General features: G+C 42.1%; 1 protein-coding gene across 2 annotated transcripts; it reads left to right on the top strand.

The window, feature by feature from the left end:
• Positions 1-1,175: 1,175 nt before the first annotated feature.
• On the top strand, positions 1,176-21,718 carry Ash2l (ASH2 like, histone lysine methyltransferase complex subunit). Of its 2 annotated transcripts, XM_051182188.1 has the most exons (17): positions 1,176-1,419; positions 2,007-2,070; positions 2,190-2,335; positions 4,156-4,244; positions 5,097-5,191; positions 5,752-5,847; positions 6,920-7,015; positions 9,074-9,149; positions 10,031-10,048; positions 11,548-11,641; positions 13,513-13,730; positions 15,698-15,865; positions 16,112-16,305; positions 18,023-18,115; positions 19,826-19,924; positions 20,920-20,979; positions 21,081-21,718. In XM_051182188.1, the coding sequence occupies exons 1-17, from the start codon at positions 1,244-1,246 to the stop codon at positions 21,186-21,188; spliced, it is 1,890 nt and encodes a 629-aa protein (XP_051038145.1). In that variant the 5' UTR covers positions 1,176-1,243; the 3' UTR covers positions 21,189-21,718. The 2 variants fall into 2 exon arrangements, with proteins under 2 accessions (XP_051038145.1, XP_051038146.1); XM_051182189.1 differs by lacking the exon at positions 10,031-10,048 and having other exon boundaries at positions 1,179-1,419.
• The last annotated feature ends 3,796 nt before the right edge of the window (positions 21,719-25,514 follow it).

The following is a 25,514-nucleotide window of genomic DNA, read 5'->3' as shown; positions in this document are numbered from 1 at the left end:
GAGAGCTCCAGAGAGGGGAAGGGCAAGTGGGCAGAGGTCTTTCTTTTAAAGGATCCTTTGCTCCTGGGCTGGCCAGGGTACTACCTGAGTGCATTCTGCCAGGTGGCAGGGGCAGGGCAGTATAAAGCATCCTTACAGTCACCATGCCTCCGCCCCCACCATCAAGGGCTGTTACTCCTCAGAAATCCTCAGTCCCAAAAAAATCACTTTGTTGCTTAAGTCACCTTTCATCAGAGCGTTTTCTCAAGGCAATAGAAAAGTAACTAAGCAGCGATCTAATCCCTAATTTTCTTTTCAGGTCTGTGTTCTTTTTAGATTTATTTATTATTTTTTAAAAAGCAAATGTAGGGTCAGTGAGATGGCTCAGTTGTCAGGCCTGAGTTGGATCCCACACAGTGGAAGGAAAAAAAAAAAAATCGATTCCCGCAAGTTGTCCTATCACCTTCCCCACGTGCCCAGATATCTCTAGAGGCGCGCGGGGGTGGTGGGGGCGCACATACACGAGAGAAAGAAGCTGTTATCTATATCCTAGTTTGGAGACCACAGGCTTCCTTCCACTACTCTAGGGTTTCAATGCCAGCTATTGCCCCCTCAGTCTTTGGCTTAGCGCCCAGCCTGTCTGAGCTCGGTTCCTCCTTGCTCGAGCCGCTGGCGGCTCCCGACTCGCACGCTCCCAGCCCGCCCCGGGCAGACGTTCCCTCACGCCCTGCCCACCCTCTCTCCTGTCTGGGCCTGGAGTCTACAGTCTCTCCAAAGCCACCTGGAAACGGGCTGAGAGGCGAGCCACCACGAGAACGGCAGCTAGCAGCAAAGGTGTGTGTGAGCTAGTGAGTGCTGGCTTCTCTGGAGGCTTCTTAGGTTTTATTATGAGCGATCGCTCTGCACAAAACGGTGTAAAGGCCACTCTCTCAAACCCTCATATGCGCGGTGGTTTCCACACTTAGCCACGAGAAAGAAAAAAAAAAAGAGCGGGATCTTCTTGTTTCGTTGGCTTGCTTGTTTTTTAATAAATAACGTGACTCCTACAGGAAAGCAAACCGGGGACATAGTACGCCGCTTCCCTCCAGCAGCCGCTGTCGGTCGCGCTCCGCTCTTCTGGCCTTAAAGCGGGCAGGCTCAAAGTGTGTAATTCACAAGCAAGCGGTGAGCCCAGCAAAAGGTCTTTACCACTTTAAGAACTCAGAACAAGGCGGTGACTTACTGAACAGATGCAGTTCTCGCGAGAGCTCGTGGAGCGGCAGCAATGGCGTCGACTGGAGCAGGTCCTGGCCCCGGAGTGGGCTCCGGTCCCGGTGCAGGAGCCGCTGCAAGTGCCACAGGGGCAGAGGAGGGAGAGACGGAGCCGGTGGCCCCTGGGGCCGGAGAAGGGCCGTCTGCTGCTCCGGGAGCGGAGCCCAGCTCTGGGGAGGCTGAAAGTGGGTAAGGCATCTGCAGCCCGCGGGAGCGCGGAATGGCTGGGAGGCCGCCCGCCCCCAGTGGAATCCCGCGGCTCGCGCCGCTCCGGTGCCGCGCTCCCGACCCAGGCCCTGCGGCCAACGGCTCGGCCTGCCCGGTACCCTCTGCAACCCTGCAGTCTGCTTGGTGGGTTGGCTCTAAACTGCACCTCAGACCTAGTATTCATCGTCACCGGCAGGAGCCAAGCATGTTTCCCTCTCCCGCCCTTGCACCCAGTAAGACTAACACTAACTTCCTGAGATAGCCCAGGAAGGAAGCCCCCCGTTAGTACCGGTTTGGAAGAAGTCACAGTCCTTCCGAAAGCACTAGGAAACCCAGATCCCTGTGACTCTTCCCCCAGGAACAACTCTTAAGACATGTACACGTCTGAATGACCAATTAGGCTTCACTGTGTTTGTCTTGGCTACATCCCTCCTAATATTCGGATTGTTTCCTGGACATCTAGTCCAGGATAGGCTGAGGCTGCGGTTCAGCGGTTTTTGTTGGTTGTTTTGCTTCTGAATAGGTATTTTGAAGTTTATTTCTCTTGAGACCTCGTTTTTTCTTTATAGGGACGCAAACTTGGTTGATGTAAGTGGTCTGGAAACAGAATCATCTAATGGAAAAGATAATCTAGTAAGTATGTCTTCTTAGGCCTCTGAAAGGCAAACTAGATTTTGTTTTAAACTTTTTAATCTAATTTAAAAAATGTAGTCAGTCAACCTGTTTGATTGCATATTGTCCCATGCCTCCAGGAAGGTGCTGGGGATACTTCAGAAGTGATGGATACCCAGGCTGGCTCTGTGGATGAAGAGAATGGTCGACAATTGGGAGAGGTGGAGTTGCAATGTGGAATATGTACAAAATGGTTTACAGCTGACACCTTCGGCATAGACACATCGTGAGTATTTCCTAGTCCTATGGAGTGTGATGTGTAAGATTTCAACATGGACCTGGAGAGGCTGTTCAGCAGTTAAGAGCATTGGTTGCTCTTCCCAAGGGTGGGGTTTGATTCCCACCATCCACCTGGTGCAGCTCATAGTGGTCAGGAACTCCAGTTACCAGGAATCCACTCCCATTTCCAGCCTTTACAAGGCACTGTATTTGAGTTGTGCACAGACATAAGAAGACAAAAACAAAACCCAAAACCATAATTGTAAAATCATTTGAAGAGGAGGAGCATGGGAGACTTGGAGAGAGGGAAGAAAGGGAAATTATATAATCATAATTTCAAAAGAAGGGAAGACATTTTTAAAAACACCAAAGGGAAAACATTTTCTTCAACATACTCAACAGTTGACTCAGTTTGTAGACAAAATCAGTGGGTAGTACTTTGTGCTCACCCTAGCCCCTGTTCAGTGACCAGTAGGCTGACTGAAGGATTGCTGTCATTTAGTATATTTTTAAGTGTTGAAAGCACAGCCCTATTAGGTATGACCATGGGCATTGTCCTTGCTTTTAAAATTACAATTGGGAAATGAGACTATACAATCAGAAGAGATTATATAATTAGATTTGAGACAATGTATTTTAACTCTTATGTATTTTGGATTTGATATGTACAATTTGAAGGTGTGATGTATAGTTCAGTGGTAGCATACTTGCCTACAGTTTACAAAACCCTGGATGGATCACCATCATCAGAAAGAAATTTTTTTAATTTCTCAAGAACAATGAGATAATCTGTGAGATTTTTCATGCGTAAAGCAGACATTGTTTCCTTTCTTAAAATCTACACTCTAGGTATTTTATACTTTTTTTTCAGGAAAAAAAAACATATCTAAACATACACCTGTTCTGGAGAATTAAAATCATATTATGATTCAGAATGAAAGGTCTCCTATGGAGAAGCTCAATAGCTTATAGGTGAGCATTTTTGACTCAGTATGAATAACTATTAAGTTGGTGGCTCTCTTAATTGTGTAGCCCTGGCTGGCCTGGAACACCCTTTGTAGTCCAAGTTGTCTTTAAAATTGAGAGCACTGTCTGCTCTTCCAGAGGACTGGCATTCAATTCCTGACACCCATATGGCAGTTCACAACTGTCTATAACTCCAGTTGCAGGGATTGGGCACCATTACACAGACATACATACAGGAAAACACCAATGTATACAAAATAAAAACAAATAGTAGTTTTAAGAAATTTCACATTTAAAAAAACAATTGCAGGAATTGCAGGAATCCTTCTGTCTTTGAGTGAGTCTTTGTGGTTAAATTCTGAGGCCAGGCTGGGCTGCATATTGAATATCAGGCTAGCTGGGGTGATACCACACGACCTTGGAAAGAAAAAAAAGGTACATTGAGTGGAGCTGGTGGTGCACTCCTCTAACACAAGTACTTAGGAGCTAAGGCAGGAAGATCACAAGCTGTATCAGTATGGGCTGTAGCTAATTCCAAACCAGGGCCCTACCTCAGAACAAGCCAAAGAGTGGGCTGTTGAGATAGCTCAGTGGATAGTCACTTTGGGTGTGTGCAAGCCTGGCAGCCTGAATTTGATCCCTGGGACCCTTATGAAGATGGAAGTCAAAGGGTTGTCCTCCAACTACCACATGTGCACCTTGGCAAGTGTGCCCATTCACATATTATGTATGCATGCAACAGCAATAATAATAAGCATTTTAAAAGAAATAAAAATGAATGTGTTAATTTTTTCTTAAAAGAAGGCATAGAAATGTGTTCACAGCAGTTCACTAATTTTGTGTAATTTGGCTCATCCACAGATCATGTCTACCTTTTATGACCAACTACAGTTTCCATTGCAATGTATGCCATCACAGTGGGAATACCTACTTTCTCCGGAAGCAAGCAAGTAAGAATAACTGTGTTGCGGTCACCTGCAACAGTGGCCACGCATATTGGGCATGGTTACAGGTGTAGACATGACCAGTGAAAGGGAAAGGATTGGGGGGGAGGGAGCCTTGAGGTCAGGAAGATCATGGAGGAGGCAGGACTGAGTCACCTTGGAGTAGGAAGGCTGAGACTGTCACTCACTGTTTTCTATGTAAGTTCTTCTACCAGAAAACTCCACTAATCATTCACACTGGGCCTCCTGAACCCTGAACTTCCACGCCTTCGCTCTGCAGTAATTTTAGAAGATTGGGACAAAAGGGGGCATTTGTGTTAGCACATTTAGGATACCTTTGTTTAAGAGCTGGATGGAATTAACTTGGTATTTCATGCTGAGTAATTGCAATTGCCCATTTCAAACCAAATTAATACTTTTAGCTGCTCCTGTTATTTTGTATACCCCTTTCTTGGATCCTCTACTTGTTGGTATGATTCTAAAAATACTCTGACAAAAGCAGGGTAAGGGAAAAGGTTTTGAGGGGTTCACAGTTCTGGGTCACAGTCCATCATGACAGTGAAGTCACGGCAGCAGGCCTCATTATTAGAAATCCAGACCATTATACTCAACCCCTGCTTGCTTTTTCTACTGTACATTTCAGGGTCCCCTCCCCAGGAAACAGTACTGCCTGTAGTGGGCAAGCCTGAACTCCACATAAACAAGATAATCTCACACACACACAGGCCCAAGACTCTTCAGGTTGTTTGGATTGTGTCAACTTGAAGCCATCACACCTACTGTATTGCATATGCTCTTGTTGATAGAAATCGAGTATTACAGATATATCTTTTCCTTTTTTTCTTCCTTTTTTGATAGATTTAAAAGAAATGTGCCTTAGTGCTTTGGCGAACCTAACATGGCAGTCTCGAACGCAGGATGAACATCCAAAAACCATGTTCTCCAAAGATAAGGTAAAGTTAGAATTAATGTAATTGTGATATGCTAGAAAAAGCCAAGTGAAACTTCTAGATATCCTCTTTAACAAGTATAGTCTCCTCAGTTTTTATGAATAAATCATCTAGTAGTTACCTTATTTTTTCCATGTACAAATTTCCTAGTCAGTATCATTTGGCTTAGCTGTTAGTATTATGAATCCGTAAATAAATGTGGTTGGCTTTTTGGAAGTAAACAGATCATCTGTCCCATAATTAAGTCTGGTATAAACCAGTCTCCATATGGCCTTGACTTGTCTGGAACTTGGCATTTTCAAACTCAGTTTCCCTGCTTCAGTCTCTCTGCTTCTTTCCCTAGAGAGAACAGAGAGCTGACTGCCCTGTTTCTGACCTAATCCTTGTTTCTGCCCAAGCCAAGTGCTGAGACTGTGAAACTGAGCCACCCTATGGGCCATGTATTGTTTTTGGACAATTGGTTATTTGTTCAGTATTTAAAAGCTACAGACAGATCTTTGTTGTAGGGAAAGTGTGTGTGTAACTTTGAAAACAATTATATATTTTTTATTTTTTAAAAATAGGATATTATACCATTCATTGATAAATACTGGGAGTGTATGACAACCAGACAGAGACCTGGGAAAATGACTTGGCCCAATAACATTGTCAAAACAATGGTAAGTAAATTAAAAATGAATAGAGAGATTCAGTTTCAGAAAGCCAGCATTGTTTTTAACAGTTAAATTCTGTTTAGTTTGAAATAATGAGATAGCTGAAAATATAAACAATTTGATATTAGTCATTGAATGAGATACAGCTAGTTACAAATTTTAATATTTAGTTAGTAACATAGTGTCTTAGGTAAATATCATTCTCTTAAACTGCTTTTGTGCACTGAAACCCTTGTCTGCTGCTGCTGTTTTTTTTTTTTTTTTTTTTTTTTTTTTGTTGTTTTTAGTTTTTTTTTTTGTTTTCTTAAGATTTATTTCATATGTCTGTGAACACATGCGTGCATGTGTGCGTATTGAGGGTATCCAGTGCCCACGAAGGCCAGAAAGGGCTTTTGGGATCCTTGGGAATTAAAGTTACAGGGGTTTTGAGCCACCTAATACTGATGCTGAGAACTAAACCTGGGTCCTGTGGAAAAACAGCAAGTGCTTTTAACCTCTGAGCCCTCTGTCCACCAAACTTGTGCAATTTGACTTTATACTAAACTTGGAGGCCATTTTTTCATTTTTGGTTAAAGAAGTAATGAGAACCCTTGGGGAGAAGTAGGCTGCCGTGAGAGGAGAGAGGTTCTGAAGCACTGCTCTCATTCTGTTTTTCTTCTATTGGGTCTCTTTTAGCCAGGCTTTGAACTCAGTCTCCTGTAGACACAGGTGACTGAACTTCTGGCCTTCCTCTCCTCCAGGGTACAGTTACAGTTGTATACCACCTCACCTAGTATTGTGGTGTTAGGGATCGAACCCAGGTCTTCATGCACTGTAGGCAAGAGTTCTGTCAGCAGAGCTGCTCCCCAGTCCCATTGGGCTCTCTGCCTACTGAGTGCTGGGATTAGAGGTATGAGCCACCACCACCTGGCTTAATTTTCTAATAAGAGGAACCGTAGGGTTTTTGGAGAGTACAATTAGGAATTGACATTTGAAGCTGATGACTAAACATCTTCTGCACTTCTAAGTTAAAAAAATTCTGCACTTCTAAGTTAAAAAAAAAAATGTTCATTATTACTAAGATACTTTTTCCTTTTAGAGTAAAGAAAGAGATGTGTTCTTGGTAAAGGAGCATCCTGATCCAGGAAGCAAAGACCCAGAAGATGATTATCCCAAATTTGGACTTCTGGATCAGGTACATTAATCTTCCTTCCTTCATATTCTGTCGTGTGTGTGTGTGTGTGTGTGTGTGTGTGTGTGTGTGTGTGTGTGTGTGTGTGTGTGTGTGTGTCTGTGTGTCTGTGTGTCTGTGTGTCTGTGTATATGAGGTATGTGCACTATGTGTAGTGCTTGTAGAGGTCAGAAGAGGGAGTTGGAGCATAGCCCCTGGAACTGGAGTTGAGACAGTTGTGAACTGCCATGTGGGTGCTGGGAACTGAACCTGGGTTCTTTGGGAGAGTGGCACCTGCCCTTACCCACTAAGCCATCTGTCCGGCCCGGTCTTCTTTTTTTATCGGAAGGTATGTAGGAGTAGTGAAGCAAGTTCATATTGAGATGGAGATGTGGCTGTGTTGATAGAGTCATGGGGTTGTGCTATACTCATGGTAGTGTACTAGGGAGGTACAAACAAAAGGATCATGAGTTTGAGGCCAGCCTGGACTACTTGAGGTCTTGTCTCAAAAAAAAAGAAAGAAAGAAAGAGGCCGGAGAGATGGCTGGATGCTTAACTTCTTGTTGTGCAGGCATGAGAACCTAAGTTCATATCCTCAATTCCCAGTAAGTACTTGGCAGCATACATCCATAAGCCCATCACTGTGTGGGACACACAGAGGCAGATAGATCCTGGAGCTTCCTGACTGGTCAGCCAAAATGGCCAGCTCTGGGTTCAGTGAGAGACAGTCTCAAAAAATAAGTTGAGCCAGTAAGATGGTTCTGCTGGGAAAATGTGCTTGCCATACATGTCTGATGGCCTGAGTTTGATCTCTGGGTGTCATGGTAGAAGGAGAGAGCCAGTCTGGAAAATTATCCCTTTTTTTGGTTTTAGTTTTGATTTTATATTTTTCAAGAAAGGTTTTCTCTGTGTAGCCCTGGCTGTTCTGGAACTCACTCTGTAGACCAGGCTGGTCTTGAATTCAAAGATCCACCTGCCTCCAGAGTACTGGTATTAAAGGCATGCTCCACCACCACCCAACCCTGCAAAGTTATCCTTTAACTCTGCACCCTCATACAAAAGGCAGGTTGATAGAGGAAGACACTGTTAATAACCTCTGGTCTTCACATGAGTATGTTTGGCTCTGTGCAGGCCCCTCACTCCCAACACACATATGTACATGCACATACACACTGAATTGTTTGCATCTCGCTGTCAAAAACACTGCTATTACATGCCCAGAACATGGTGGACTGCAAATGAATGGTTATTGATACCTGGAGAAAACGCTCACCTTAACCAGTGACAAGTGTTTTGACTTTTTGTGACAAGATCTCACTATATCTCAGGCTAGCTTGAACTTGTGGTAATTGTTGCCGCCTCTGCCTTCCATGTGCTAGGGTTACATGTGTGAGCCACCAATTTCATTCTACTTGTTCCTCAGGGGTAGTTCTTGCTAATTTTCCTGTTACCCAAAATTTGCTTCTAAAACATTCTTTGAGGAGAAAATTTTGGAGAATATGTGTTGCTAGAACCTTTATGGAAAAATAAATTCTTTTTTTTTTTTTTTTTGTATAGCAAAGGACACATTGTCATTTAAGAAGGCAAAATCCTTCAGATTTGCCTTAAAATGCTTGATGTGCTACCCTTTTTTGTGTTTTTTTTTTTTTTTTGAGATGATACCTGCAGTGTGGCAGAGACTCAAGAGCTCTCTATCCCGCTAAGGTAGAAGCTCATCCCTGCCTGTGCAGATTGGAAGAGCTGGGTTATATCTTGGTGGCCACTTTTATAGAATGGCCAGTAGAAATTCAGATTTCTGTGTCACAAATGGAAAGATAGAACTAAGTGGGCCCAAATCCCTGAAGAGCAGAGTGAGGGGTCCTAAGCATACTGGCCTTCTGTGCAGCTACCTGCTATACACATGTCCTTCATGACATCACAGCATCCACCTTGGGGAGCTTGCAAGTTTGCTTCTTAGGGTTATGGCTTTCATGACTGTTCTCTCTTTTTTTTTTTTTTTTTTTTTTTTTTTCTTTCTTTTTTAGCAATTGCAGATTAATTTGCTCATGTGGCCTTTTTTTACTAGGATATTTCTTCTTCTAGGATCTTAGTAACATTGGTCCCGCTTATGACAACCAAAAGCAAAGCAGTGCTGTGTCTGCTGGTGGGAGCCTAAATGGTAAGTGCGTAAATGTCCTGCTGAAAGACTGTGTGTCATGAAACCCTTGCCTAAATGATATTTGTGTAAATGCCCTATTGAAAGTCTGCATCATGAAACCCTTGCCTAGAATGGGTGTTCTGTAGGATGACCCAGACCTGAGTGATGGCTGAGATGCTTTCATGTTCAAAACTCAGATTTCAGCAGCTAGCCAAAAGCTTGATGGTAGTGGGAGGGTGCTTTTGTCATTTTATAGCAGTTCGGTCTCATTAGTAAAGCTAATGACATGTAGTTACACACATAATGGGATGTACTGTGAATCTCTAGGATGTGAGCATTAATGATGTCCATCCACCCAAACTCAATTTGGACTGAAATGACACAGATTTCATGTACTGTTGCTGTAGACTTTCAAGATTAGACTTTCTGTGTTAGATTGCTCATCTGTATCATAATAAACACTTAATTTGGGGAATTTATTTGCTCTCCACCCTTTTCCATAGCTTACCTATCACTTGGTAAGCTGCCTTTGTCTATCTAATTTTTTTTCTTGCCCAAAATTTCAACATATTCATGTGACAAATTTTTGTATGGGTCACCCATTGTGGCATCCCACCCCCCCCCCATAATCCCTCTAATGAATAGAGGGAATTCTCTTCACTGCAATCTAATGAGAACCAGGGGGTGGGGACCACTGGGAGGTAGCAGGGTGGATATCCATCCCACACATGGCATCATTCATTAACTTGTCTATTAGAATTGGAACATCTAAATATATAAATTGTGTTCAGTTAACTTACTAAGCTATGTTGGAAATAGAAGTGTATTTATTATCCTACACCATGCTTCCCTTTGTAACTGTTGATGTTTGACAATATACAGTGCCGCTTCTGTCCTTACAGGTGGGACCACTTTGGGAGGTGAATTCCTCTCTGTCTTCTTTCCGCCTCAGACTTAAGTATCTTGTGGTTTGAAGTGCTTTTTGCTGAGCTTTGGTAGAAGCTAAACTACATGATTTTAAAGCATTGTGAAAGTGGTGTGATGGCACTTCTATGAAGCTGTAGTTCCAGTTTAATGGTGGGAATAAAAGCTTGATGTTGTCATATTCTGCCTAACACAGCCAGCCAGCAGGCCTCTTTGGCGTTGCTTACTCTGTTGAAGCAGCCCTAAATGGCAGTAGAGGATTTGGCAGGTTTTTGATTGATAGTTATGTCATCGCAGTTGTTTAACATTAAACCTTTTATGAGCTGTGTGAATAACAGCCAGGTTCATAAAAGGACATTCTGCATTAGTTTTGTACTGTGTGTGCAGAATATGACCTGCCCTTCATGTCTTTATTCTTTTTATCGCAGCAGAAATGCTGATAATTTCAAAGCTTGTCCCAAATTTACATATAGTGCTCTATGCAGTTGTTCATATAAAGGTGTTTTCCTGCAGTTCAGGGACATTTTCTGAGAGGCATGATAGAAATGGACAAAATTTACAACAAAACACATAAGGTAATATTTTTGTGACCTGAATATGTAGCTAAGTGTTCTAATATAAAATATATAATTGTTTTATTTGCCCTTAATTCCACAAACCAGATTATGTAAAATACTGAATTCATTGGCACCGTCTTAAGTATATTGATATGGAACTAATTAAATTTAAAGCCTCCATCCTTGAGTCATATATACTTATGATGAATTTTCAAATACTGGAGAGAAACACCTTTTTAGTGTTTTTGTTTTCTGTTTGGTGTACTTTTGTCTTGTTGGATATTCAAGTGCTTTAAGTAGACAGTGTCTTTATATGTTTATGAAATGTTCTATGCAGTTTAAGCAAGTGGACATTGACCTACAATAAGGACATTTTCATTGATGTTTGTATTAAGTGGTGAAAAACACAATCCATGCAATTGTTTTCATTCTTTTTTAGCTGTGGATGCTTGGAATCTGAGTATGAATGCATTTGTGTCACAACCCCATTGGTTACAGTCTATTAAAAAGAGGCTGGAGAGAGGATTTGACCAGTAAAGGTACTTGCTGCATAAGTCTGGTGACTGTAGTTCAGTCCCTAGACCCCATGGAATGTACAGATGTAACTCTGCGAAGTTATCCTCTGATCTCCATGTACATTAATTTTTAATTGCCTATTTAATATTTTTTTTAAAAGAAGAAAGGAAGGTTGAAGATGTAACAGAGATAGTACTCATACCAGATTCATGTGACCTTACTGTCAGAACTGTCGTAGAACGTTGGCTGTGTGATACAGCTAATCCTTTCAGAACCAGACTGAAATCCAGTATACACCAAGAAAAAGAAATCCTTTGTGTGATGTTACACAAATGCACATTGGGGAATGGTGGTTGCCATGGACCTGAGTGCCCTTGTGCCTCCATAGTACTCAATGCAAATGATCTATCTTCTCTTCAAAGGGGGAATGGCAGCAGGAAGCAGTGGGAAAGGAAGAGGAGCCAAGCGTAAACAGCAAGATGGAGGGACAACAGGGACCACCAAGAAGGCCCGAAGGTGGGATCACCCCCACCCCATTTATCCTTATTTCTGCTTGTTTGTGGCAGACAAAATCCACTGAAAGGCAGAGAGCCATTTTCTTAAGTATAGGGGTTTTGTTTGTTTGTTTTTGGTGAGTTCTGAGTCCCTGGTAAGACAGAACAACTTCAAATGAGGTCCTCTTTTATGAACCTCGCACTGGGAATACCGCGTAGTAGTCGAGGGCTTGCCTGCCATGTGTGAGGCACCAGGTTGAATTACCAACATTGAAATAACAACAAAAGGCCCAATAATAGTGTGTTCTGTTTCAGGAGGTAAAGTTCCCTTATGAGATCCCGAGAAGGCTGAATGGGGAAGAGGGAATAAAGCTTCCTAACTGTTAGCTCAACTTCCTGCCTCTCCTTTCTCATGTCTCTTCCTTTCCCTTTGTCCAAAGCTGAGGCGATGAAATCCAGGTCACTTCTGATTTAGACTGGCAACCAAGAGTATGTCTTCTGTCTCCCAGTTTCTGTCCCTTAATTTATATATCGAATGAACTCCAGAGGGCTGGAGATGTGTATAGCTCAGTTAGTAGACCCTTAATTTATATATCGAATGAACTCCAGAGGGCTGGAGATGAGTATAGCTCAGTTAGTAGAGTTCTTCTAACATATAAAAAGCACTGGGTTTGATCCCAGACTTGGATAAGCAGGGATGGTGGCACAGGCCTGTAATCCTTACTCTGGGAAGGTAGAAGTAGGAGGATCAGAGTTTGCAGGGCATCCTCAGCTGCAAGTGGGCTGGAGGGCAACATGGGATACAGAACACCATGTCTCAGAAACTTAAGTAAAATGGGCCTAGAGAGATGGCTGTGGTCAGAAGCACTTGTTGCTCTTGCCGGGGACCTGTATTTGGTTCCCAGCCGTCTGTCTGTACAGGCCTGGGATCCTGACAGGGAGCGCACACCCTCACTGGCAGCCACTAAGAGCACCACCTGTGCATATTCACTGTGTTCCCTTTTAAAAGGACCCTGTCCTCCTGCCATCCTCTCTCTCTCTCCCTTCCTCCCTCTCTCTCTCTCTTGTCTGTTCCCCTCTTTCCCCTCCCTCTCTCGTTCTTTCTTATCCTCCCCTCTCTCCCTCCCTCTCCTGCTGTTCCTGTCTCCAGAGGCCAGTCTCCCCCCCTCCCCTTTCCCTTTTTTATGATCCCTTTCCTTAATAAAAAATTACTCTGCTTGAACCCTCTTGGTGTCTTTCTCATACAGCTTTTCTTAAATTATAACACTTAGCACCTACATGGTGACTCATAGCCATCTGTGACTACAGTTTCCTGGGGAATCTGATGCCCCTTCTGACCTCCATGGCACCAAGCAGATGTGTGGTATATATATGTACATGCGGGCAAAATATTCATACATATAAAAAGGCTTTTGAAAATGAAATAAAAAGAAGCCACCCTCATTCACCGTTTGTCCTTTGCCTTCCTCCTTTAATATGACTGCTTAGTTTGTAAGGAGACAGATTATATGCGTGTAAAGAGTCCCCAGGCCTTAGTTGTTGGTCTCCAAACTATAATTTAATGAAATCTTTACGGGGGTCAAGTGACTTAATAGAGTTAAATAAAGCATTTATTGTAAAGTTGAGTGTGTTCACCGAAACAACAAATCAGAGGCCTTTCTTTTTTTTTTTTTGAGACAGGGTTTCTCTGTGTAGCCCTGGCTGTGTTGAAACTCACTCTGTGGACCAGGCTGGCCTCTAAGTCAGATGGCCTGCCTCTGCCTCATGTATGGGGGTTCAGGTTAAAGGTGTGGTGTGCACCATTGCCTGGTTTAGAGGCCTTCCTCACAGAGTAGAACACGGTGAACTAGAGAGTGCTTCAGTATCTTCATTGCGTCTTTTGTTTTTTTTCAGTGACCCTTTGTTTTCTGCTCAGCGTCTACCCCCTCATGGCTACCCTTTGGAACACCCATTTAACAAAGATGGCTACCGGTATATTCTAGCTGAGCCTGATCCTCATGCCCCTGACCCAGAAAAGCTTGAACTTGACTGCTGGGCGGGGAAGCCTATTCCTGGAGACCTCTACAGAGCCTGCTTATATGAACGGGTTTTGTTAGCTCTACATGATCGAGGTATGTAAGAGTTTTTTGTTTGTTTGTTTTTTTTTTTTTTTAATTGGTGTTTTGCCTATGTGTATATCTGTGTGAGCGTGTTGGATCCTGGAGTTGTAGACAGTTGTGAGCTGCCATGTTAGTGTTGGGAATTGAACCCAGGTCCCATACTCAAGTGGAGTGGAATAGAGCTCTGTCTCATGAAATAATTTGTTATATTTTTAAAATCTTCATAGAAGCAGTATGTAAACAATAAGACCAGTAGTGCACATCTCAATGTTGCTGGTTTTCAGATCCTTCTCATTTGGTCCTGCCATGTCCTGTATAAAGAAAGGTCCACTTGTGGAGCTCTCTGCACTTAGCTGTCCTGTGCTGTGGGGTTTCTCAGCACTAAAGCAGTCTCTGTGGCATTGGTGCTTTTGGAGAGGATGGGCTTGTTTTTGTGACACACCCTGCCTTTGTTCTGTTCTGTTGCTGGGAAGGCAACTCTCATAAAAGAAAGCAAATGGGGCTTGTTTACAGTTTTGGAGGCTTAGTTCATGATCAGCATGGCAGTAGACAGACATGGTGCTGGAGCAGGAGCTAAGAGCTTTAGACCCTGATCTATCTGTACAGGGCAGAGAGATTCCTCAAAGCCCACATGCAGCAACACTCCTCCAACAGGACACACCTACTGATTGTTCGCAGCAGTTCATCTTTCAGTTTCCTTTGTGATTCTGCCTCTTTGACAGTGATATTGTAGAGCTAAGTTGTGCTCCTTCTAGTGCATCCTCTTATTCCATCCATCACTGATAAGAATTTCTTTGGTTACTAGACTACGATGGTGTCTTCTAGGCTTATCTGTACCAGGCTTTCTCTGGGCTTTTTACCTTTCCTGCTGTATATCTTACTTTCTTGCTGTCTCTGTGGTCTGGCTGTCAGCTGCCTGGCTTCTGGCACCAGGTGTCCCTGTTTTTCTCCCTTCTCTTTTCCTTCTCTCATTTTTCTCAAGCCTAGATTTCTCCTCTTATTTATTCTCTGCCTGCCAGCGCTGCCTGTCCCTCTTCTGTCTAGCTGTTGGCCACCCAGCTTTTTATTAGTCCAATCAGGTGCCTTAGGCAGGCAAGGTGAAATGACAACACATCTTTTCATAATTAACAAATGCAGTATAAACAAAGGTAACACATCTTTATATAGTTAAAACAATATCCCACATTTATTCACTGTAATGTTACTTTTCCCTTTGTCATTTCTAATTCCGATGGTATGTAGTGTTGAGTTAGGTCTAGGCCAGAGGAAATGTGTAATTGGTTAATTGGTCTATTTGAAGATGGTCTGTCTCCTGGAGGCAGGATAAGCTGTTCAGTTGTCATATCTCTTTGCAGATTGATAAGGCTTGGGCCTGTTCTTCTGTGGTAGTCTGTGCTGCTGTACCTGTTCCTGTTTTTACAAGGAGGGAAAGCCCTCTCCCGCTCCAGTGTCCCACAGGCCTGCTCATATTTGCATGCCTGTTTTACCTAATTGTTAATTTTCTCTAATTGCTTTTCTTGGGCGGGGCATTGTTTGTTTGTTTGTTTTTAACTAGTTTGCCTAAACTGGCCTCAAACTTCTGGACTTCAGGGATCCCTCTGAGCCTCCCTAAGTAGCAGTGTTGTGGTTATAGATGATACCATTTAGAGAAACTGACAAAGGACTCTTAGGCTATGCTGAACACTTAACTATAATTTTCTTTACTTTTTTACAATCTTTTATTTGTTTGTTTTTGACACAGGATCTCACTATGTTACCCTGGCTGTCCTGGGACTCACTCACTCACTCACTCTGTAGACCAGGCTGGCCTTGAACTCACAGAAATGAGCCTGCCTCTCCCTCCCAAGTGCTAGGATTAAAGGTGTGTGCCACCACACCTAACTTTTTTCAGGCCCTTTTTTTATCTTTGTGTAGTATAAGGGACTCAGGTCTGTGAGTACCTCAAATAAGTACCCACCTTTGAGTCTCTTTCACTGCAGCTCCCCAGTTAAAGATCTCTGACGACCGGCTGACTGTGGTTGGAGAGAAGGGCTACTCCATGGTACGGGCCTCCCATGGGGTACGAAAAGGTGCCTGGTACTTTGAAATCACTGTGGATGAGATGCCACCAGATACTGCTGCCAGGCTGGGCTGGTCCCAGCCCTTGGGTAAGCAGGGGACACTGTGTGGGCCTCACAGCAGGGTTAATCCGGTTTGTGATTTAGGATTACTGGGTTTACCAGATTATGGTCTTAAAATTAAATTCCTGAAGAATTAGCCAGTTTGGTATTCCTAGAATACTGTAGAGATAGTTTGTAAGCACTTTACAAAGTTGATCAAAAAGATGTGCAAAGAAAAGTAGAATAAGAGTTAACTGTAGCTCTCTGATTTCCACATGTCTTTCATTGGAACAGGTAACCTTCAAGCCCCCTTAGGTTATGATAAATTTAGCTATTCTTGGAGGAGCAAAAAGGGAACCAAGTTCCACCAGTCTATTGGCAAACACTACTCATCTGGCTATGGCCAAGGAGATGTCCTAGGGTTTTATATCAATCTTCCTGAAGATACAGAGACAGCCAAGTCACTGCCGGATACTTACAAAGATAAGGTGAGATTGCGCTCCTTCAACAGCATCCTGACTTTGACAACCTGTGGCAGTCAGTGCCTGTAACTGTTGTTTGAGTTCTGTTGTGATGGTACCCCAAGGTGGGTGTGTGGGTGTGGCTGTGTGCGTGTGTGCGCGTGTGCACTTTCCATATCTTTCCTTATGAATGTTTTCAAACATAACAATAAAATTGAAAAAGATTAAGGTTTTAATACCTGAGTACTCACTAAATTCTATCATTAGCATGTTATCCTTCCTTTTCATTATGTACCACTGGGAAATGGACATCATTGTATTCCCCTAATAGGTACTTTAAGAAATGTATCATTAGTCATTATTCAACTTTGGTTTTACATGTGTGTGTGTTATATAAATTTTGTCTTTTTTTTTTTCCAGGTACAGAATTTTTTTCCAAGTTTTATTTTAGGATATTTTAGTGTCTAAAAGTCAAACTCAAGGCCTTTTTTTACATGCTAGGTCAGCACTAACCATTGAACCACATCTTACTACTTTGTTTTGTTTTTTTTTAAGTTTTTGTGTGTGAGTGTTTTGCCTGCATGTATGATTGTATATGCACCATGTGTTCATCTGGTGCCTGAAGAAGGAGTTGGATCCCCCAGAACTGGAGATAACCATGGCTTGAGTTGTCATGTAAATGCTGTGAATCAAACTCAGTCCTCTCTGGAATGGGGAACCAATGCTTTTCACCACGAAGCCATCTCTCCAGCCCTGACTCTCTATTCAGTTTTAATGGTATCTTTTTACAAAGTTATGTATATAATGGGGCTGTGTACCCCTGAGTGTTCCGCCCACAACGGTCAGATATGTCAGTTTGATCCCACTAGAGTTGAAGTTACAGGTGATTGTAAGCCCCCTCACAGTGGGGCTGAGACCAGAGCCATCTCTCCAGCCCCAGATCAGCCTCTTCTGATCACTCACAATGTTAATTTTTATGAAGCCTGTCTTTTCAGATTTTTCTTCTATGCTTCTGGGACTGTACCCACAAGTCATGAAAATATCCTACTATCTTTACCTTTGACCTTGCACTAAGTCACTGATGACTTGACTTTGGTGGGGAGGTTGAGCATGTTCTTTTCCTTAGGAATATCAATGTGATAGTTTAACTTCTTGAATTCTCCCCTGGATTTCTTTAGTATGTTAGTAAAAATCAAATCATCTCACAAGTAACTCTTCCAGTGATCCCCAAAATGTCAAAATGTTGTTATAGAATAAGTATTAAGCTATGTGAAGTTTTTCTCCATAATTTTTCAATTAATATTTTGTGGGATTTTTTTGTTTTTTGTGTGTATCCATAATTCTTACTAAGGGCTTTTTTTTTTTTTTTTTTTTTTTTTTTTGGAAATGTTTAACAAAGATGGCTAGCTAGTCTCTCTTGAAAACCACTTAGGAGCCAGGTGGTGGTGGTGCACGCCTTTAATCCAAGCACTTGGGAGGAAGAGGCAGGCAGACTTCTGAATTCAAGGCCAGCCTGGTCTACATTGTGAGTTCCAGGACAGCCAGGGCCACATAGTAAGACTCTGTCTTGACAAAACAAAAAAATACTCAGGAACTGAAAATGTCATCAAACTTGGTGACAAAGACTTTACAGGACATGGCAACATTTGTGTGACTCTGACTGTGTGAATCTGACTATTTCCTTGATGATGATGTAGCTGATTCTTCAAAATGTCTTTTTCTTTATCCTTACTGGATTTTCAAGGCTCTGATAAAGTTCAAGAGTTACTTGTATTTTGAAGAAAAAGACTTTGTGGACAAAGCCGAGAAGAGCCTAAAACAAACTCCTCATAGTGAGGTGAGTCACAGTGGTAATCATGTCAATAACAGTGCCTTGGATGTGTGGGGGAGGGTGGCTCCATGAGGATAAGAGAGGCAGCACTCAGGAGGCAGAAGCAGGCGAATATTTGTGAGTTCGAGGCCTGCCTGGTCTACAGAGCGAATTCTAGAACTGTTTCGAATGAGACAGCTGAGGGATGCTGAAAAACATGGCTGCCTGTACCCTGTTGCTTGTGCTCTTTGTACCCTGTGTTGCTTTAGAGTGTTCTTTCTGGGACTCTAAAGAAAGGGCTATAAAGATGATGATCTGATAAGGAACCATGCAGGAGATTCAGGAAGCCAGTGAGGGGCCTAGGGAGATGTCTCAGAGCACTGGTTGCTCTCCCAGAGGTCCTGAGTTCAGTTACCAGCAACCACATGGTGACTCACAAGCATCTATATTGAGATCTGGTGCCCTCTTCTGGTGTGTAGGGATACATGTCAGCAGAACACTACGCTAATAAATAAACCTTTTTTTTTAAAAAAGAAGCCAGTGAGATAGACATTCTCTTTGAAAGAGATGCCAAGTACAGAGGCATCCAATAAAATGTTCTTTTTTGTTGTTACTAAAATAGCACAAATTATACAAGGGATATGTGTTATGCAAAGCATTCCAAAGCTCTATCAAAGTGAAACTGGAAGAGGCTATTCTCTTTTTATGTGAAATAAGAGTGCATCCAAAACATGGTATCTCCTATATTATCAGAAAGATGGACCACATGCTCCTGTCTATATGTCAGCCTGCATATGTATAAATTAGAGAAAAATGAATTTATATTAAAAATTAACTATAACTAAAAACAAACCAAAATAATTAGTATTACTAATAAGCTAATAACTACAAATGGATAATGAATGGGGCATATAATTCACTTTACAGTTTAAAGAGATTACAAATATATGTGTGTGTGTGTGTGTACACACACACACACACAGAGACACAGAAGGGGGACCAGAACTAGAGGAAATTCTGCTGTGTCATTTGGAGCAACCAGGGGCTGGGTGGCTCATTCTGTGCTCTAGAACTCTCCCTTCCCTTCCCAGGCATGTCTGAGTCAACCTCATGGGTGAGAGATCAAAAAAGAAAGAGGAGTAGGGAGCAGTAGGGTTCTGAGAAGCCACGTGGGTCAGTAGTAGATGTGTAAGATAAACTAGAGTTCTCAATGCTTTAGGGGGAGAAATTTTATCAATTAAAAGCTGAAACGGGCCATAAAAAGTTCTTTCCAGGATCTTCCTGATACTTCTTACAAACATGGTGTAATGAAAGCTGGGTGTGTGGCACATACCTGCCTGTAAGCACAGTGTTTATCAGGTATGAGCATGAATTTAGGGTTACCCACAGCTGCAGAGTGAGCTGCAGGCCAGCCTGGACTACATTGAACTGTCTCAGTCCCTCTTCCAAGTAAGGAGAATGAATATGGGATGGTAAACTGTCTGGTGTATGTAGCATGGAAATTCAAAACCAAATAAGAAACTTAAAGTCAACTGAAATAATATGTCTACATTAATTTGACTTAAAAAGTCTAAAGTAGCATATACATTTAATATACTATATAAAATGTATGTTATTCTTAGAATGAGTACATTATTGTCATTCTGGAAGCAGTATTAAATGTTCCACAATTGAAGTGAGTTTTCATATTTTTTCAGTTTCTAAAATTCTGAAGTAAAGCCTTCATCTTTGTTTCAGATAATATTTTATAAAAATGGTGTCAATCAGGGTGTGGCTTACAAAGATATTTTTGAGGGAGTTTACTTTCCAGCCATCTCACTGTACAAGAGCTGCACGGTATGTACCCTGTATTTGGAAGTGTTTGGTGGGTTGTGATGAAAGAGTCATTGATTTGAGAACAGAGTTGTTTCTAGAAAGAAATCTGAATAGCCTCTAGGAGGACTAGAAATGTACACACATCTGAATATCTCAAGAAGTATTTGCAGATGTTAGTATGTATCCTGCTTTGTAGGTGTCATTGTTTAATGTGAAAGATACAAAGCATATGTATTCGTGAGTCATATGTCTGATGATGTCATATGTTTACTGCCATTTTGTGACTTGCTTATACTTAAAAATATATATATATATATACACACACATACATACATATACATATGTATATATGCACTTCATCCATGCATACACACACATATATATTCAGGCATGGTGGTGTACACCTTTAATCCCAGCTTTTGTGAGGCAGAAGCATGTCATGCAACCAACCTGGTCTACTCAGTGAATTTCAGGACAGCCAGACCTACGCAGTGAGACCCTGCCTTAAAATAAATAAATAAATAAATAAGTAAGTAAGTAAGTAAGTAAGTCCTGTATGAAGAAAGGGACTATCATTACTGCTTGTTTAAAAGGGAAAAAAATAGCACATGAAGACCCATGTATTAATGTCATTACTTCCTACAGAACAAAAGTAAGATTAAAAAATCTCTAGGCTCCAAACAGAAATCAATCTTTCTACCTGGTGCTTGATCGATGTTAGGGTGTTGACCACTTTTAGCAATGTTAATATATACCTTTTTTTGTTCCAATTTTACTCTAAGTATCTCAGCAACAATGTTTTTATTTTAAAACAGGATCTGCAGGGTAGTTCAGGCTAGACTCAAACCCAGGATCCTCCTGCCTCCACCTCTCTAGTGCTGGGGTTTACAGGCATGCAGCACAGTTCCTACTTCCTGTAGTTTTCCTTTAAATATCTCCTGCCAAGTGAACTTTTCTTTTTCATTTTTTTTTTTTTTTTTTTTCTCCTGTGTCTACTTGAATTGAACTTATCCCAGGTTTCCATTAACTTTGGACCATCCTTCAAATATCCTCCAAAGGATCTAACTTACCACCCTGTGAGTACCTTTAAAACGTCTACATGCATCCTCGATGTCTTTATTTCTCATTTGGCTTTTGTACTTACTTGTTTTCCTGTTTGTCTTTAACCCTCCTGCAGATGAGCAACATGGGCTGGGGTGCTGTTGTAGAACACACACTGGCTGACGTTTTGTATCACGTAGAGACAGAAGTGGATGGAAGGCGCAGTCCACCCTGGGAACCCTAACCAATCCCTACTTCAGACAACTTCCTATGGAATAATATTGGGGTTTTTGCTTTTGTTTATTAAGTGTCAAATGTTCTCCCAAAGATGCTGCAGTACACTTTCATCGAGGTAGAAGAGGCTGGCTGGCTGGGACTGTGGCAGATGCCCTGCCCTTTAGCATTCCCTCCCTACTTCCAGCTACTGCTCTTTGTGAGTGCCATAAGTCAACAACTGCTCATTCTGAAGGGCCCACAGACTCCCGTGAAACTGGTGCTGTTCCACATCCTGCCAGCAGGACTTGTTACTTTCCTGTATTTCCTAGAAGTGAGTAAACATGTCCCTGCAGGTAGTAGATTAAAGATGTTGATGTCCCTCCCAGTTTCTGAGGAGGTGGGAATCAGTAGCAGTACAGTCTACAAGCTATCTTTTTTGGTGTGGAGTTTGGGGATCTGTGAAGCTAGTGGGTTTCTACGAACTATAATTGTGAAAGGAATTTGCCTGCAGGTTTAACAGTTAGATCTTTTCTCCAATAAAAATTCTTTTCAAGCTTGTGTGGTACTTGGCTTCATTTGAGGTTGAGTTCCACTTGGTGACTGTGAGCAGTATGAGCACGGAGCAGCACTGGAAGGATGGAACAGGCTTCTGGCTTAGGTTTCAGCCCTCTTCTATTGTATTGCTCTCCTTTTCCCTGGGCACCCAGGCATTTCCACTATACTATGAAAACTGGAATCTCAAGGAGAGCGAGAATGTAAAAGGCCTGTCTTTGCTTTTCTCTTTGAACCTGGTGTTGATGTGTACAGGTGGTTCTCTTGCCCACCTGCCTTTTCTAATGGCCAGCTAGTGGTTAGGATACAAGAATGGCAATGCACCTTTCTTTGGGAGGACCCCTTAATGGCTTCCCTTTTTAAGTACAAGAGTCTGTGGCAAACGCAAACTCCTAGAATTACCTAAAGACTGCCAAATGTGATTTTTTTAACCTAAGTACTAGATAAAGTGACTCAGCGGGAGCTATGTGGTGTGTAGAATTAACGTAGGTCATTCCTATTCTAATTTTGTCTTGTTATTTAAGAAACCCCTTAAGGTTCAAGTGAGTATTAACACAAATGGCCGGTTCGTGGTGGTACATGCCTTTAATTACAACACTTGGGAGGCAGAGGCAAGTGGATCTCTGTGAGTTGGAGGCCAGCCTGGTCTACATACAGATCGAGTTCCAGGACAGACTCCAAATCTGCACAGAGAAACCCTGTTTCAGGGTGGGGGTGAGGGAGTAGGGGGTGGCAATGCTATTACACTTGTCTCCTACTGTGCTGCTGAGTCACTCACATTCATTGTTTTATCCATTCAATGTGTTTGTTGTTCATTTTTGTTTTTTTTGAGGCAGTGTCTATGTAGCCTATCTAGCTATGGAGATCAGGCTGGCCTCCAACTGACAAGAGATCTGCCTTCCTCTACCCCCTTTTGGAGGCTGGGCTTAAAGATGGACCAGCATGATTGCCTCACCCATTTACTATCTAAACAAGAAACTTACTATAGAGTCAGTATTATTGTAAGCTGGGGTCACAGCCTATCAGTTTCTAGACACCTAATGCAAGGACTGGTCTGAGAACGACAAGCCACTTACAAAGTGAGATCATTGAAGGACTCCCAAACAAACAATGATGTTATTAGTAGAAACTAGAGGTAAAGTATTGGCATACAAATATGCATGTATAAGTCTTCTGCCCTACCTAAACTTAGAACTAGATGTTTGTGTATTTGGCTTTCATATGTTGGAGGTTACCACAGTCGTGTTTTATTTGACATTACTTAGTGTCTGATAGAAAGGGCCAGGTGGTAGTGGGTTACACTGTTAATCACAGCACTCAAGAGGCTGGGGCAGGAGGGTTGAAATGAGTTCCAAGCCAGCCTGGGCTACAGAGTGAGACGGACCCTGTCTCAGAAGAACAAAATTGAAAAAAAAGAAACGTTTGTGTATAGATGTGAACTTGGACGTGTTGGTAAGTATCATTTGAAAGATCCAAAAATAACTAACCATCTGTAGGTGTCAATAATCAGATTACTGTGGTCATATAATGTTTATAACTTATTAAAGCTTACCTGAGGGTACAGAAAGCAAAGCTAGCCACAAGCCATAGAGCCAGGCAGTGGTGGCACACACATTTAATCCCAGGACTCAAGAGACAAGCAGATGGATTAGTTCAAGGCTACCTTGGGCTACACAAAATTGATCCAGTCCTACAGAGAAACAACACACACAAAGGTGATCTCAGCACTTGAGATCACAAATCTTTAATCTCAGGATTTGAAAGGAAGAACCAAAGGGCATCATGTGAAGATTTGTTCTCCACCCACACTGAGAAGAGGACAGCCATTTTAGCCTGAGGTAAAGGTAAGAACTAGCAGCCAGCTGCTTTTCTTTCCTTATCTTTAGCTTAAAACTTGAACCCCAATATCCATCTCTTGGTCTTTTATTTACCCTGTTACAGATTACCATTGATTAAGCAAAGGGGTAAAACATGTCAGACAGCACAAAAATCCAGTTGCAGGGTGTGAAGGAACAAAGGATAGCTTAGTGTTTGCTGAGGCCTTTTCCTCTCCATCAGTCTTTCCCAAGCTTGAGTCAGCAAGTGCTGCTTTTTCTTTGCTGACCATGGTGACAGTTGTAGCAGAAAAGCCCTACAACTGCCCTTCCTCACCCTGAAGCTCTGAGTGAGCAGCAGTCTCATCTTTGTCAAAAGTAGATCGGAAAGCAACCAGAAGGAGTTACAATGAACATCAGTTGTTAAATCTTAAGACCTCAATAACTAAGTGTTTCCCCTGCTGCTTTACTCATAAATAAGCTAGAATTCTTTGTAAAAGATGGTAATTACCAGTATTACTAAGACTATAAAGACAGAAAAGTGGGCTAGCAAGATGGCATGCAGATAAAAGTGCTTGCTGCCTACCCTGACAGTGAAAAGCTTTAGTCGTGATAGTTTTGTTTTCATCCATAACACATTCAACAAAGGAATTCCAGTGTATGTATTTAAGTGTAAGGTTTTTAGTATGGGTGTGAGGGCAAACGACTAGAGATCAGGAAGTTCCGAGGAATCATTTTCCCAGTTCCCTCCTCTCCTTTATGTGGGTTCCACGAGTCATCAGGTTTAGTGGCAAATACTTATACAAAGAGTCATTTTGCCAGCCCCCAGCTCAAAATCTTTAAAGCGTAATTCCTGTGAATCCTGGAACAGGAATTTATCATCAATGTATTGCCTTCTAACTATTCTCTCTTCCCAAATGGTAATATTTTAAGCTTTTCAAACAAGGAAGTTGCTAGCTCTTAGCCAAACTGAGATCTCTCTAATCTGTTTATTACTTACTAACCTCATAAACAATAGACATAGTCATTTTATCTTAGCATTTATTGGTCAGGATTTCTTATTTGGTATTATCCTTTCAATTAGGTAAATGAAAATCCTATTAAAACCTTTTAGGGCTATCAACCTTAACTGATAGCTCTAAAGAGTTGTTTGTTTTGTTGTGAGATAGTCTCACAGTGATTGAAGCTTGCCTGGAACTTCGGGCAATTTATCTGTGCTATCATTTGGAGTGTTGAGATTTCAGCTGACTAGAGGTGGTTGTTGTTGTTTTTTAATGATTATGCATGTTCAGCTTATGTGTACCATGTGTGTGCCTGGTGACCACAGAAGAGGATATCACATTCCCTGGGTCTGCAATTACAGCTATGAGCTGCAATGTGAGTGCTGGGAATTGAACCTGGATCCCCTAGAAGAGCAGCCAGTGCTGCCAACTGTTGAGTCATCTCTCCAATCAGTTTTTGTGTTTTTGAGGCAGGGTCTCACCATGTAGGCCTGGCTGTCCTTCTATGTAGACCAGGCTGGCCTCAGTATTACAGAGATCCACCTGTGTGTGTTGCCTGAGTGCCATCACAGTGGCTTTTGGCTAGAATTGTTTAAGAACCAGTTTAGAGTTGTGCTTGTTATAAAATTGCATTTTTAGGAAAGTCTAAACAATCAAATGATATAGATCTGAAGTTTTGTTCCCTCTAATGAACTAGTTAATTGGAGTCTTGGTCCAGAACTCTAAAGAAGCTATGGCTCCCAGCTCTGATTCTGTGGAGTAGGACTTGACAAGTACAGGCTGAAATTAGCGTGTGTGATGCTTTATTGTGATGGACTAAGTAGGGGAGTCAATGTAATGTTTAGTTTCCTTTCTCCTTAGAGAAAACTTGGAATATACCCTGGAAGGGTCCGTTTATGAGTGGTTTGATGATCTGGCCTTTTATGAAGGAGCAGAAGGTCACTGGAGTCCCCTGGGAAAACCTTGCTGTGTGTACATACTGCTTCA

Source organism: Phodopus roborovskii, unplaced genomic scaffold (genome assembly GCF_943737965.1).
Source record: "Phodopus roborovskii unplaced genomic scaffold, PHOROB, whole genome shotgun sequence".
NCBI classification, from domain to species: Eukaryota; Metazoa; Chordata; class Mammalia; order Rodentia; family Cricetidae; genus Phodopus; species Phodopus roborovskii.
The sequence above is the reverse complement of the archived record's forward strand: the minus strand, read 5'-3'. Positions and strand labels throughout refer to the sequence as shown.

Excerpts from the sequence above, each read along its gene's own strand:
- Ash2l (XM_051182188.1), top strand. The coding sequence starts at position 1,244 with ATGGCGTCGACTGGAGCAGGTCCTGGCCCCGGAGTGGGCTCCGGTCCC. Across the intron at positions 13,731-15,697 it reads GTTAGCTCTACATGATCGAG|CTCCCCAGTTAAAGATCTCT; the intron begins GTATGTAAGAGT and ends CTTTCACTGCAG. Across the intron at positions 18,116-19,825 it reads AACAAACTCCTCATAGTGAG|ATAATATTTTATAAAAATGG; the intron begins GTGAGTCACAGT and ends TCTTTGTTTCAG.